Source organism: Vanellus vanellus (genome assembly GCF_965231255.1).
Source record: "Vanellus vanellus genome assembly, chromosome: 1".
Lineage (NCBI taxonomy): Eukaryota > Metazoa > Chordata > Aves > Charadriiformes > Charadriidae > Vanellus > Vanellus vanellus.
In genome coordinates, this window is record NC_138905.1 from 53,077,629 (window position 1) to 53,091,687 (window position 14,059).

Below are 14,059 nucleotides of genomic sequence, written 5' to 3' on the forward strand. Positions count from 1 at the left end.
ACTCTTAATGTATGATAACATTTATGTATCTAGAAACTCTGCCTAGTTTATTAAGCAAAAATGAAGTTTGAGGGGAAATTTCCACACTGATGTCAAAACTGAAGCTGGATGCAGGGGAACAAAACTGTTTTCTCTTCACAACTGTGTCAGCTGTGGGCCCTCCAAGGGGCTTATCTGTGCACAGCAACCTGTAGACCAGGTGTTACACAGCATATGTACATAATGCGTCAGAACGTCTGTGTAATAGCTGAAGGAGTCGTCTCAAATTGGGAGAATGAAAAGTGTGAGCCCAGGTCTGCCTATAGCCTTAGCAGAGCATGGGGTCTTTTATGTCCTGAAGAAAATACTAATGGTGGATATACTCGTATTACGGTGGACCCCTCCACCAAGTAGTAAGTACACCAACATCCAAAATATATTTTTCTGTTCCATGATAGCAAATGCATGCACATCTTTCTTTAATCATGGTTCTCTAATACGTCAAATAAAGTCAGTTGATAGGATTTTCTTTGAAGTGAAGGCAATACAGTTCTTTCAGATTGTGCTTCTACTTGATTGTAACCGCTTAAAAGCAGAAACACTTTCATATTTGTTGCAGAATGCTGCTTACACAAACCAATTGCATTTTAACCCACAAAATGGGCTGTTGTGGTTTAATCCCAGACTGCAACTAAACAGCACGTGGCTGCTTGCTCTCTCTCCCCTGGTGGGATGGGGGAGAGAATCAGAAGAGCAAAAGTGAGAAAACTCGTGGGTTGAGATAAAGATAGTTTAATAGGTAGAGCAAAAGCCATGCACACAAGCAAAGCAAAACAAGGAATTCATTCACTGCTTCCCATCAGCAGGCAGGTGTTCAGCCATCTCCAGGAAAGCAAGGCTCCATCGTGTGTAACAGTTACTTGGGAAGACAAACACCATCACCCCAAACGTGTCCCCCCTCTTCCTTCCTTCCCCAGCTTTATATGCTGAGCATGACATCATATGGTATGGAATATCCCTTTGGTCAGTTGGGGTCAGCTGTCCCGGCTGTGTACCCTCCCAAATTTTTATGTACCCCTAGCCTACTCACTGGTGGGGTGGTGTGAGGAGCAGAAAAGGCCTTGACCCTGTGTAAGCCCTGCTCAGCACTAACTAAAGCATCTCTGTATTATCAACACTGTTTCTAGCACAAATCCAAAACATAGCACCATACTAGCTACTATGAAGAAAACTAACTCTACCCCAGCTAAACCCAAAACATTCTCTTTGCTTGGTTTTCATCAGAATTAATTCTTCATTAATCTGAGTAATTCTTACTGTAATACTGTTGATATAGTGTATAGCAATCATAGTAGTGATTACATACAGTATTATATAGCAATTAACATCATACAATTCAAATCATTGGCTATTCTTACCCAAAATCAAATCACCTTGAGGTACACGTCAGACATCTCCATCCTTTTGCATCATACACCAAGTGCACCCAGGTCCTTGAGCAAAAGCAATCCCACAAATGGGTTTGCCTTTGCCTGCAACAGGAACAACCCAGACCGACTTCCCCAGCATATTTTTTATGTGCACTACAGGGACTTTATCACATTCTACAGTATGTAAAAGTTTTGATTGGGCAGGGTCAGCTCGATTGGCAGATCCCCTAGTGGTGTCTAACCAGGTGGCTTTTTGTGTACCCCAGCGTTTGAAGGTCCCACCACCCGTTGCTCTCTGTAGTCTTTTAACAGGCCATTGTGTCATTCAATCTTCCCGAAGGCTGGTGCATGATAGGGGATGTCATATACCCACTCAGTGCCATGTTTTTCGGCCCAGGTGTGTATGAGGTTGTTTCGGAAATGCCGTATCTTTCAGCACACTATTTCAGGTGTTTAGCCTAAAGCAGCATCTGAATGGGAATGAACCTTTGTTCTGGGCTGTGAAAGCAATGAATTCTTATTGCTGGATGTATAGATAAGTGAGTGTTGGAATAGATACTGCTGCCCTGCACTGAGGGACACTGCAGATAATAGTTTTGTTTAGGGTCATGTTGTTTTTCTTAATTTGGCTGAAGGCAAATGTAAGCTATGTAATCCTGGCTAATCAGCATGACCGTTGCCTTTATTTCTAGCCTTAAGAGATGCTCAGAGATGCTCTTTTCCTACACTGCTACTAGAATGAGAGATTCCTTTGCAGAAACTTTTATTCTTGTTTGCCTTGTGCTTCCCGTTTCTGTCTTCCTGATTATTTTCTATCCTCCTTCTTTTGTCTGTCCTGTCAACAAATCAGCCATTTCTTACTCCACCTAAAAATCTTAAGTGGAATGGTGATGATATTTCAATAGTGGGGAATACAGATGTGGAAATAGCTAAAGTGTCTCCAGTGGGGCCTTGTCAAAAAGATTTCAGACTTTGAGCCAACAGAAAGCGGTCAGTGTTGAAACTGAAATTTATGTGAACAAATAACGTGAGAAAAGAGAAGCTACATCTATTGCAGTGAAGAGACGGGAGAAACCACAGCAAATGGAATTATACCTATTTATGTGTGGGGAGTAGTTCAGGATAATCGCTAACTTTTAATCTTCCTGAATTGTGACATCTGTAGCGACTGCTATGTGTAATGGTGTACTGGCTCTGGTTTTAATTAGACCTGATCTATTTATTTATAATTGTTATATTTCTATTGTAACTTTACTTGAACCATTTCCTACAGAAAGATGGTGCTTAAATTTTCTGCCCTAAATGCAATATTCTGACATCCTGTAGAGGTGCAGTCATGAGAGAAGACTCCATTGTACAAAGAGAATAGATTTTTCACCCTTGCACAAGAAGAGAAATTGACTGAAAAGACAATTAAGCATGTGCACTGTAATTTAACAGTATACCTCTGCTATCACATCTCTAAAAGTAGTTTTTCTTGCAACCATGATGTTTTTATGCTTTGTAATTTGTAATCTCTCGGAATTGGGGTCCTACTCACCTTTTGATGTACAGTATGTTCATTTTTAAACACTTCACACTGGTAGCTTTCTAAACTTAAACTTTATTTGTAAATCATTGTATTCCAAAGATTTTTTTTTTTCCACAGGGGAATTGATTTGAGCGCAATACTGAGTTGAGATTTGGTGTATTGTGTGTGCTACTAAGTTTAAAGTCATGCTTATAGGATGCATTTAAAGTATTTTATGCTCCATTTGGCATGAACTGTAGAATCTGGCTGGCAAAGTAAATTTGAGCATGGAGCTCGCTATATGGCTTTTGAAATTTGGGAGTAGCATATTGAGTTACTGTTTTCTGTAGTCAGACAAACTTTTAAAAGCCTTCTAATACTGAAATATGTTTCCTTCTGCAAACTTGTCCTGTTCAGAGAGTGTTCTATGGAGATAGTTTGACCTGCAAAGCAATTGGTTTATGGAAGGAACTGATCCTTATAATTCAAAGTTAGAAACTGTTACACTGTTCTCTTTAGCATTCATAGCTCTGTATTGTAATTTATTTAAGTTAAAATTTAAAAATATTGTAGTATCTTAATTAACTTCCTATCTTGCAGCTTATCAATGGAAATACAGACAGTGTTGTTATGCACACAGCAGCTCAAGAATCCCCCATTTCCTGCTGTTGCTTAAGTGAAGATCTTAAATTTGCAGCTTTTGGACAGGAGAATGGAACAATAAAGGTAATAAATCCTAAATTTGATTTTAAAAAAAGTAGGAAAACACCCTTCTTGGTGCTTTTTCTTTTTAAAGAAATATCATTTGAAGGACTTGGTACAATTTTTTACATTTGTGAGTGATACCTAAACGATAATAATTTAAACGTAGTGGTAATAACCACAGAATGGTAGGGGTTAGAACGGACCTCTAGAGATCATCTACTGAAGCAGGTTCACTCAGAGCAGGTTGGACAGGAACACATCCAGGTGGATTTTGAATATCTGCAGAGAAGGAGACTCCACAACCTCTCTGGGCAACCTGTTCCAGTGCTCTGTCACCCTTAAAGTAAAGAAGTTTTTCCTCATGTTGAGATGGAATTTCCTGTGTTCCAGTTTGTGCCTGTTGCGCCTCAGCCTGTTGCTGGGCACCACTGAAACAAGTCTTACCCCATCCTCTTGACACCCGCCCTTCAGATATTTATAAGTATTGATAAGATCCTCTCTCAGTCTTCTGAGATAATGTAGCTCTGAATTTCGTTTTACCAAGGACTAAGCTAATAGGAATTTTTGGTTGTTGCAGTCCTTTGGCTGAGAATCATGTAATTACAATCTTGTGTTATTTAAAAAAGAATTTGCACGTTCTTTTCTTCCTTTTCCTCAAGTGCGTAAAATAAGCATAATTATTACATTCTTCATTGTAAAGGTATTACAGTTGTTGGATGGGAAAGTTCTCAAGTCCCGGGAGGCCTACAGGACATCTGTGCAGCATTGTCGATTTACTTCTGATTGTCAGACTCTCATTTCAAGTGCTCATGATTCCGTTATACAGGTTTGGAAGATATTTAAAAAGATCATGTTGTAACTTCCTTACAATTTATTTAAAAAGATCTTTTATACTATAGATAATGTGAACTCAGTAAATGACTGCTGTATTCTGTATTGGTCCATCTTGGGACAAGGGACTGTAGAAATTGTAGCCTCTATTTATACCTTATGTGATAATGAATATTACACAGTTTCTATTATTAATGTTGTGGATGATAGAAAGGCACCATCTCCTTTAAGAGGGGTGAAAGGAACATTAATTTTCAAACAAGATAACTCAGCAGTTCTGATAGCGTAAGTGAAGTGTTTGGGACACGACCCAGAACTGGCTATATATGTTAGGTCTGTCAGTGGGCTTTCTTACACTGTCTGAAGGAATGAGGTAAAAAGACCTGTCCCTGAGCAGGCTGGTGTGTCCACCCAGTCCAGTACGTTGCTGAATACAGATAACAGCTAGAAACAGAATGGCTGCACTAATGTAGTCTCAAATTAATAAGCTCTGCCTCTCAGTGAGGTAGATTGGCTCTGGAGAAGCATTCTGGTGTGTCTATATTAGCATTTTAGCTCAGCTCAGGGATGTGCTTTTGAAGTGAGTGTCCTGGTTGTTTGTGCACACTGTGCTTTAGTTTGCACTGCAGAGCAGTCGCAGGCACGCTGACAGGATTCCTAAACTAGAGCACATGCTCCAGCTACTCATAAGCATTCAGTTCACACAGCCAAACTTGAGCTGGTTTGAAGTAAAACCTCCAAAACATGTGGGTGCTGATCCTCAGCACCGTTTTGCTCACCAGATCTGTTCCAGCTTCAGTGTTCTACCTGCTTGCTGATATACATGTGAACTATGCTGCATCCCAGTTTGGTGTTTGTTTTTCTCTAACTCTACATTGAACTTGTGGATCTGAAGCTGGTCTGAGTGCCATCACTGTGGTCTGTTAAGCTGTACAGACAGCTCACCAGTTTATCGACTTTTGGCTCCTTCTTTCAGGTCTAGTGTGGGTAGTTTTTCTTCTGGTCCTCAGCTCCCTCTAGTGGATAGTGTCTCAGTTAAGCCTTCAGGATTGTCGTCTGAACACCTCTGCTTTCTGTTCTTTCTTTGATGCTGAAAACCTATTAATTTGAAAACTATTAAGTCATTGTCATTTAAATTGATGCTTAATAGCTTCTGTAAAATAAAATGACAATTCTTTCATTTTCAGTGAATAGTTGAATTAAAAGTAGAAGTGTCATTTTGTTATAAAAATGCAAACCAAAAATGGCATTTCATTAGAAATACACTTTAAAAATATAAAAGAAAGTTAATTTAAGTATGAAAAATGTGAGTTCTGTCAGATGACTGAAGTCTATTTGTTGCAATAGAAGGTTTAAAACCCAAAACTTCTGGGGTGCCTAGAAATTTGTTTTGCTTTTCCTTTTAAATTACCAGTGAATTTTAAGTATCAAATTCACTTTGAAAATCAGATTGTGTGTACTATAGGGAACTCTCTCATATGTTGACTATTAAATACTATGGCATCCTCAATCTTCAGCATGTCTACTATGGATATCTTCAATATCTAACCTTTTAATTAGTTGCCACCTCCATAAGAACTTTTTATTATTCCTGTGACTTAAAAATCCAGCAGTTTGTTCATTCTTCTTAACTTATGTTTGCCATTAATGTTTTTTTAAAAGTATTCCATCTTATGATTAGGTATGGAATTGGCAGTTAAGTGAATGTGTGTTTCTGAGAGGGCACAAGGAAGCAATCAAGGATTTCAGACTTCTGGAAAATTCCAAACTGCTTTCTTGGTCATTTGATGGAACTGTTAAGGTAAATAAAAGGCTGTGTATTGACAAATTGCATAAAATACATTTTACTGTCCCTTCTGAGATTTGGTATTTCTTGTACTTTGTGTTGACAACCATTTTATTGAATCGATCCTAAAGTGTAAGCTGACAATTTTGCATTTTCTATTTCTAGTAAGACTTACACTCTTGCTGTATTTTAACTCGTTATGTAAGTATAGCAAAATGTTGGCCATATTAGAATCATGTAGCTGAGTTTTATCTCCTATATATTGTTCTGTAAGATGCAGGTTTTTTAACCTTTTTACAGGGTTAAAAAGTAACATGTTTTTTCCTGTATATTTGGTAGGTTTGGAATATCACTACTGGAAACACAGAAAAAGATTTTGCTTGCCATGGAGGTGCTGTTCTTTCCTGTGCTGTTTCACCTGATGGTAGAAAATTTTCATCTACTTCTGCTGACAAAACTGCAAAGGTTGGTTGCTTTCTGTACAAAGATAAAAATTATGCCTTATTTGTCCTGAAATGTGTGCTATACTTTTTTTATTATGAGGTAGCTAGTGATTATTTAAGTTATCCTGTTGTATTTCTAGTATTAAATGTCCTGTATCTGTGAACATGTTTGTAAAGATGTTACAGTAATTCATAAATTGTCTTGGATGTAACTTCTGGCTGTCCTGGTGACTTCTGTACGAATAAAATGCATGTTTAATGCACAGATTTGTGCAGAACACTTTCTTTAGTTCTCTGTATTGATTTGTTAATAGCTTACCATTCTTAATTTGGAAATCTAAGTTAAGAAAAAATTCTGGAACTTCTGGTGAAAGTGCTGTCCATAGTTTTTTGATATTCCTGCCCAGAAGCAAGGTGCAAAAGAAGTGAGCTTTTTAATATTCTGAGGCTGCCCTATTAGATTTTTAAAGTGTCCCATTAGATTTTTAAAATATAGCTTTAAATTGATTGATGAATCCTTTTTCTATGAACAGCTTTAAACTTAATTGTAGATTAATCAGTTTCATTAAAGAGTATATTCCAAGGAAAAAAATATACGTCCAGTTGGTTCAGTAGTTTGTAGCAAATGTGTTCTTGTGTGATTCAGATAATAAAAAGAAAAACAGACTACAGTATAATACATACGTAAATGTGCATGCATACATCCATATATACAAAAAGTCTTATGTATTTTGAATACTAATGTATTTTTAGGAAGAAGTCATAATCGGTTTTGAACTTATATTTTTCACTCTTCTGTAATGTTTTCCATTTAGATATGGAGCTTTGAAAGTTCATCTGTTCTTCATGAGCTGAAAGATCATGAATCCTGTGTGCGATGCTGTACTTTCTCTCCTAATAACAAATTATTGGCCACTGGAGATGATAAAGGAGAAATAAGGGTACTGCTTTAACCTTGCTGTTTACTTTATAATTTAGTTGTCAGTCAATTCACAGACAAAAGAGTTCTCATAGTTTGTGTTCTGCATGTCCAATTCGTTAGCATTGTGGTGAACATCAGGGAGTTGAAAATAACAAGGTTTGCCACATGAGACAGTAGTTTGTAACCATATTGATAGATTTATGTTCCATGAGTGCTGAGGAACTGGTTCACATGATTTACTAATAATTCCACTGGGAATTGCATGTGTGATTAAATCCTCCATATCATATATGATACAGTTCTAAGAGGAGAATTCATTTTTTGGATTATTCTGTCACTTCAAGTAAAATGCTTATTTACATGAGTTTTTTTTCTCTAATATAGGAAACTACATTTCAGTTTTCATTACTGGAGATTTTTTTCCCTATTAAGTTTATTTGTATACATAATCTTCTCTCTCTTTTAGATTTGGGACATTTTAACAGGTGCATTACTTCACTTCTGCTCCCCAGTTACTGTAGATGAAGGAGAACCAACACATGGTGGTTGGGTAACAGACCTCTCATTTTCTCCTGACAGTAAAATGCTTGTGTCATCTGGAGGCTATCTTAAGGTAAGCCTTGAAATAATAAAATGTCCAAACATACCTAAATAAATGGCAATACTCTGATAATTCTAAAGGAACATGCAGATTAATTCAAAGAAACAAACAAATGTTTTACTTAACGCAAAGCTGCTCCATTTTCATGACTGTCTAGTACTTCTCACTTTTCTTCTCAAATCTGAGAGCCCCCTGAAAAGGTGTCTCGAATTCAAACTTCAGACTTGGAGTTTGTTTTTGAAGTCCATATATTCCATTTTCATTAGCTTCAGATTTTTGTCTGCCTTAATATCCACTCAATTTCAGCAGCAATTGTGTTCTTTATAATGATCAGAAAAATGCTCTATGTCAGGCTTTTTTTTTTTTTAAAGATAATGAGTTTTAAATTTTTTCATAAATAGAAATTCAGAAGGAATTGCAAGTAATAATTTTCTGCCTTGAAAGACACTCTATAAGTTATCTTTGGAAGAGGGCATGTTGAAACTGAGGAAATCGCTCTTTTCATCAGTCTTTCATTGGTTTGAACTGGGCATATATTTTTGGGGAAAGGGAAGGAGGTGATTTTTCTTTCAGCCTGTGAATTATTTCTTCGCAATTGTAAATTTCTCATGAGTTCTCCCCCAGCCATGCGATAGCTAATACCTATTAGTAGAAACTGTGTGTGTATGTGAAATGACAGGTGGTGGAATTCTCATCTCGCAGATCACTGGAGGCTGGTTGATTGTTGGTCAGTGTTTAGCTGTTGGACATGCTACCAGGCTAATTCTTTGAAGTCACTTAGTAGCCATTTAACGAAGACTGTTGAATTTTCTAATTTAGCATTGAAAACATCATCTGATGTTCATTTCATCTTAAAGAACAAGACATGCATCCTGTTTCTAGCTTCCTTCCCATTTTGCCTTGTGTTTACATAGTATAGTGTTGTGATGCTTCTTAGAGTCATAGGGTGCTTTAGGATGTTAGGGGCTTCTGGAACTCATCTAGTCCAGTCCCTTGCTAGAAGTAGCTTGCAGAGGTAGGTAAAGTTGCTTAGGGCCTTGCCCCATCAAGTTTTGTCTCCAACTCCAACAGAGGTGCCTCTGGGACCTGAGACCAGAATCTGACTGTCATCTGTAACCTTCTTTTTGGTAGTTGAAGACAGCAGTTAGCCGCCTTCTCTTTGGGCTAAACAAATTCAGTGCTCTGTCTCACTTCTATGACATCTGTTCTAGGTGTCCAGCCATCTCAATGATGTTGTGCTGGACTTGCTCCAGTTTGTCAGTGTCTTTCTTGTGCTAGGGTAGGGCTCAACACACAGTGACTGAACTTTTGACTATTACTCTTTGGATCCAGCAGTCCACCCGGTTTTTCACCTGCCTTATATTCCACCTATCCAGTCTTTATCTCTCCAGTTTGACTGTGGGGACGCTATGGGAGACCATGTTGAAGGCTTGGCTAAAGTCCAGGTTAATCACATCCACTGCTCTTACTATGCTGTTTGCAGAGCCGCCATTATTGTCAATAGAAGTAATTTGGGTAGTTCAGCATGATTTACCTTTGGTAAGGCTGTACTAGTTGTTCATGATCACCTTCCACCTCCTTGTTCTTCACGTGACTTGAAATTGCTTCCAGAAAACTTGTTCCACAATAATTCCAGACACTGGAGTAAAGACTACTGGCCTGTAGTTCCCAGCATCTGCTTTGCCCTTTGTGAAGATGGGTAGGGCATTTGCCTTTTTCCAGGCATTTGGAACGATTTCAGTCAGCATGTCTTTGAGAAGTATTGTATTTTTACTTTTCTTTCAGGGTCTAGAGCTGGATGTGTATGATGTGCAAGAAAGCACGCACACACATTCCCACCCTTTTTGTAGGGAGATACTAGTTAGTGAAAGTCTAAAACATTTCGGAAGTTTGGACCTCTGAAAACTGGACTGAGTTGGACTGTAGAGTTACATGGAAGATACCTTTAAACAAATGAGTCATCTTATTCATACATCCAGCTACGTACTGTTGAACTTGCTGTGTGAGTGGTACCCGCTGTCCCAGCACCCGATCATTTAACCACCAACAAAGGTTCAAGAGCTAACTAAGACCCCCCCCCAGCCCCTGATCTCCATCAAATAACAGACACTTTTGAAAAGGTGTTTTTAATCAGAACATTATGGCTGTGTAGTTGCAAATCTGTATTATGCACACAACCGTAATGTTACATATTTCATGAGATGAGTAAGCTAAAAAGTAGTAATACCACCTGCTTTTATAGATGATCAAAGCCGAACGTAATCCATTTCAATATTTTGCTATGGCACTCAAATGTTGCAAGAATAGAGGGTAGACTTCTTACTGGAACAATCAAGTAACAGCTTTGTTCTGGATTGCATTTGGTTCAATTTTGCATTGGTCTACAGTTTTTCTGAGAAATGTGAAATTTCAGTCTATGTTCATGGAGTAAACTGATGGTTGCAGGTTTCTCTGTATCTTTGTTATTACTGCTTACTGTATATTCTAAAAAAAGAAAAAAAAATAAAATCTAATGTCACTGAAAAAATGACTGTCCTGCTAACAAAACTGCAAATGGTTTCAAATGCATACGTGATTGATCCTCTTGTGAGTCCAGCTAAGTTTTTAGTCCAGCTATAGTTTCAATTATATTGTCCGGCAATGCATTTCGTGTATTCATTTGATTATATAAAAATACATAATCTTTTAAATTTTGGAAGTGTTACAGTTTATGTCTGTTGATCACATTTTGTGATGTGGTAAGGGGCAGTACCTGAATTTATTATTTGGTATGCTTCCCTGAAATTGGAACAGCTTCAGTCTTTCTGAAATTTCTTTTCATCTGGAAGTCTTCTACCTCTAGTAACTGGTCCTAAACATTTTCTACTTAAGATTGTTTGTATTTTTATTTTTAATTCTATCTCTTTGGGGAAAGCAGTCAAATGGGCTTGCCATGCTAAAGCTGTTCATAGAATTTATTCTAAGCTTCCTTCAACTAACTGAAAGTGTATTGTTATTTTTTATAGTGGTGGAATGTAACTACTGGAGAATCCTTACAAACTTTCTACACAAATGGAACAAACCTCAAGTCAATACACGTGTCCCCCAATTTTGAAGTGTATGTGACTGTTGATAATCTTGGCATTCTTTATGTATTACAGAAGTTGTGATTAATGTGCTGAACACTGCAAAGATAATTCATTTCTTCAAGCTGGAAACAAAATTCTGTTAAATGTTTGTCTTGCACTCATTAAGCTGTGAATTCTATTTCATTGTTGTATTCATGATGTTTTCATGTGTATTTATGTACATTTATGCATGTTTTTTCAAATGAATTTGGATTTAATCTTGTTTTTAACAAGCGTTATTATAATTCTTAAGTCTTTATTTGCATCTGAAGTATGTTGCTTCCAATTTTGTAAGGAAATGCTATTAAGATTTATTCAAATTAATTGAAATGAATATTAATAGCTGTGAAAAACTAATAGGAATATAAAACTTTGGAATTGCATTTCATGCTAAGGCTGATGGCTAAAAGCTCTCTAGCCATGAACATAACTGTGTAAGATGCAAAAAATTTTTTTTTTACTGTGATGCAAGGATTTTCATTTGGTACAGAACGGAAAGAATCAGGGACATCCTTCATTTGAAAAATGAACATAGCTATCTTAGTACCTGATGTTCAAAACAAATCAAGTAGCTGTTCAGTTTACAGCAGCAGTGCTTCCCACTCACGGTAAGCACCTTCATGCTTCTGACCTTGTGGAATTAAAGTGCATTGTAACACATATGAGCTATTCCTATTAAGGGGAACATCTCGAGTCTTGTTTTATCAAGGCAAAATCTGAAAGGATTTTGCAGTTGAAGTGGAAGAGATTGTGCCATGTTTCCAGTCAAAGGATGAATACAGCTAACCAGCTAAACTGAGAAAGGAAATGGTTTAAAAGGTGTATATTGAAAAATATAAGGAGGTGTGAATTTTAGTTATTTTTCCTTTTGGAATCAGCATTCAGTTTATACTACAGAGACATTTTACTGTCGTCAGCTTTGTTTACATGGGATTCTATGCACAGGGGTCTCTTGCCTGATAATATGTGATTTTCTTTTTTTTTAATTTTTACAGTCTATTTATAGATTCAATATAGGGTAGAAATGTTGATGGTTTGTACTAATTATACTTGATGTATTTTTTGTGGATAATTAGATAACAATTTTCCTAAGGTACCTAGTAAACCTTGTTCTCGTAAATTGCCTCTCAACTGCTCTGAGCAACTGCACAAGCATTAATATCATGGTTTTCATATTTTTCTAGTTGACAGTAGAACACTCCATCTAAGTACTTGATTGTAAAAAGTACGTTAGCAAGTGTCTCAACTGATACTGAATAATGAAATTCTCACTTTTGCTATTTTTTTGTGTGCATTTCAGAAGATTTAATATACATTCTGTTTTTGACAATCACCAGTTTTTCCTCTTTTTTAACTTGAAATTCCACCATTTCTAAGGTGCTATTAAATACGGGTCAGTATAATAAAAGTACTGCTGGCAGAAATGTAAAGAGAAGAAATTCAATAGAAAAAATGTGATGTTTTGTATTCTAAGTATGTACAGCATTCAATAAAGATAATCCAGGCAATATTGGCCAAAGTTGTAAATGAATTAGAATTCTTGAGTGTTTTTTTTTTTACAGGGAAGGAGGGAGGGAGAGTGCTGCCTCTTTTGTTGTGGTTTTATTTTCAATCTAAACAGAACACTGCTTTGAAAACTACATCAAAAATATTTTGACAGGTAAGCAACAGTATTAAATATGAGGAAGGAGGAAAAAGCGAACAAAGGGAAACTGAAGTCTTGGAACGTGTCCTGCAATGTTCTGCTGTTTAGTTTGTTCAGAGCTCATCAGTTCCCTCCCTGAATAGCTGAAGGTTCCGGGAGTGCGAAGATCCTCTCAGCCACAGTCCCTTGATTGCGTGGGCTGTGCTGTCCTTACTGCACAGGAGAGACCTAACTAGGTAAAAAGATACAGGATAAACGTTTTACCCAAGGAACCGGGGCAAAAAGTTGTCTTTTGTGACAACGCTAATGAAACTCTGGTGATGGGAAGAACTGATCATGGTTTAACGAAGAAAGCGACCTGTGAATGATTGGAGTTCATAGCCGATTTCAATTTTGAAGCAAGCAGCACAGAAGCTTGAAGAAATGTGGGATAAATAGTGCAGTCTTGAATTATTCTGCAAGAATGACAACACAGCAGCATTATACTTGTCGCTGGAGCGGAGGAAGCTGTGCTTCATGGAAGGTGGTGCCAATGGAGTCAGGATGGTTGCGTTCATTTGCAAATGTACGGAGTTGGCTGTAAGTCTTTGTAGCTGAGGTGGAAGATGAGAAATAGTGATGAGAAAGTCTGAAAAGCCAAAGAATAGATATGATTCGCAGGAAGAGGATGACAAAATTTAAATTAAAAATTGTTAAAACAGGGGCCAAACAAGACAGCAACTTCTTTGGTTTAAAATATTTAAGAAGGTTAAGGCAGTTTACTGTAATAAAAAAATAAAGTGCTGCTGTGTCATCGGATTTAGCCGTTCTTTTTGATGTTAGATGTATTTTAAAGGAAATAAAAGAAAGTTTGGCTGGCAGCAATTTTTATGTAGATGGAACATTAGTGCTTCCATTATCTCTTGTAATGCCAGATCAAATTGAATCAGTCTGCATTCAAATTTAACTAATGAGCATTGCCAATTTTATCTAGTCTGAAATCATAATATGCTGTTGTGTAAACAATTTTTAGATACAATTCCCATTAACGATGCCTATCAGTTTCTGTAGAAGTTTTGAGTCTTTTCACTTTGGCAATTAGACTTACAGTTCCTTCACAA

The 14,059-nt window shown here is 37.1% G+C and overlaps 1 protein-coding gene across 1 annotated transcript in view; it reads left to right on the top strand.

Moving 5' to 3' along the window:
• Window positions 1–11,523, top strand: part of APAF1 (apoptotic peptidase activating factor 1) — a gene marked incomplete at its 5' end in the record, with an annotated part of 36,534 nt that extends 25,011 nt beyond the window's left edge. Inside the window, 7 exons of the mRNA XM_082479545.1 lie at window positions 3,520–3,645; window positions 4,325–4,450; window positions 6,137–6,256; window positions 6,581–6,706; window positions 7,500–7,625; window positions 8,073–8,219; window positions 11,213–11,523. Coding sequence (XP_082335671.1) covers window positions 3,520–3,645; window positions 4,325–4,450; window positions 6,137–6,256; window positions 6,581–6,706; window positions 7,500–7,625; window positions 8,073–8,219; window positions 11,213–11,356 — 915 coding nt within the window. The 3' untranslated portion in view covers window positions 11,357–11,523. The remainder of the gene's footprint in view (window positions 1–3,519; window positions 3,646–4,324; window positions 4,451–6,136; window positions 6,257–6,580; window positions 6,707–7,499; window positions 7,626–8,072; window positions 8,220–11,212) is intronic.
• Window positions 11,524–14,059: the final 2,536 nt, after the last annotated feature.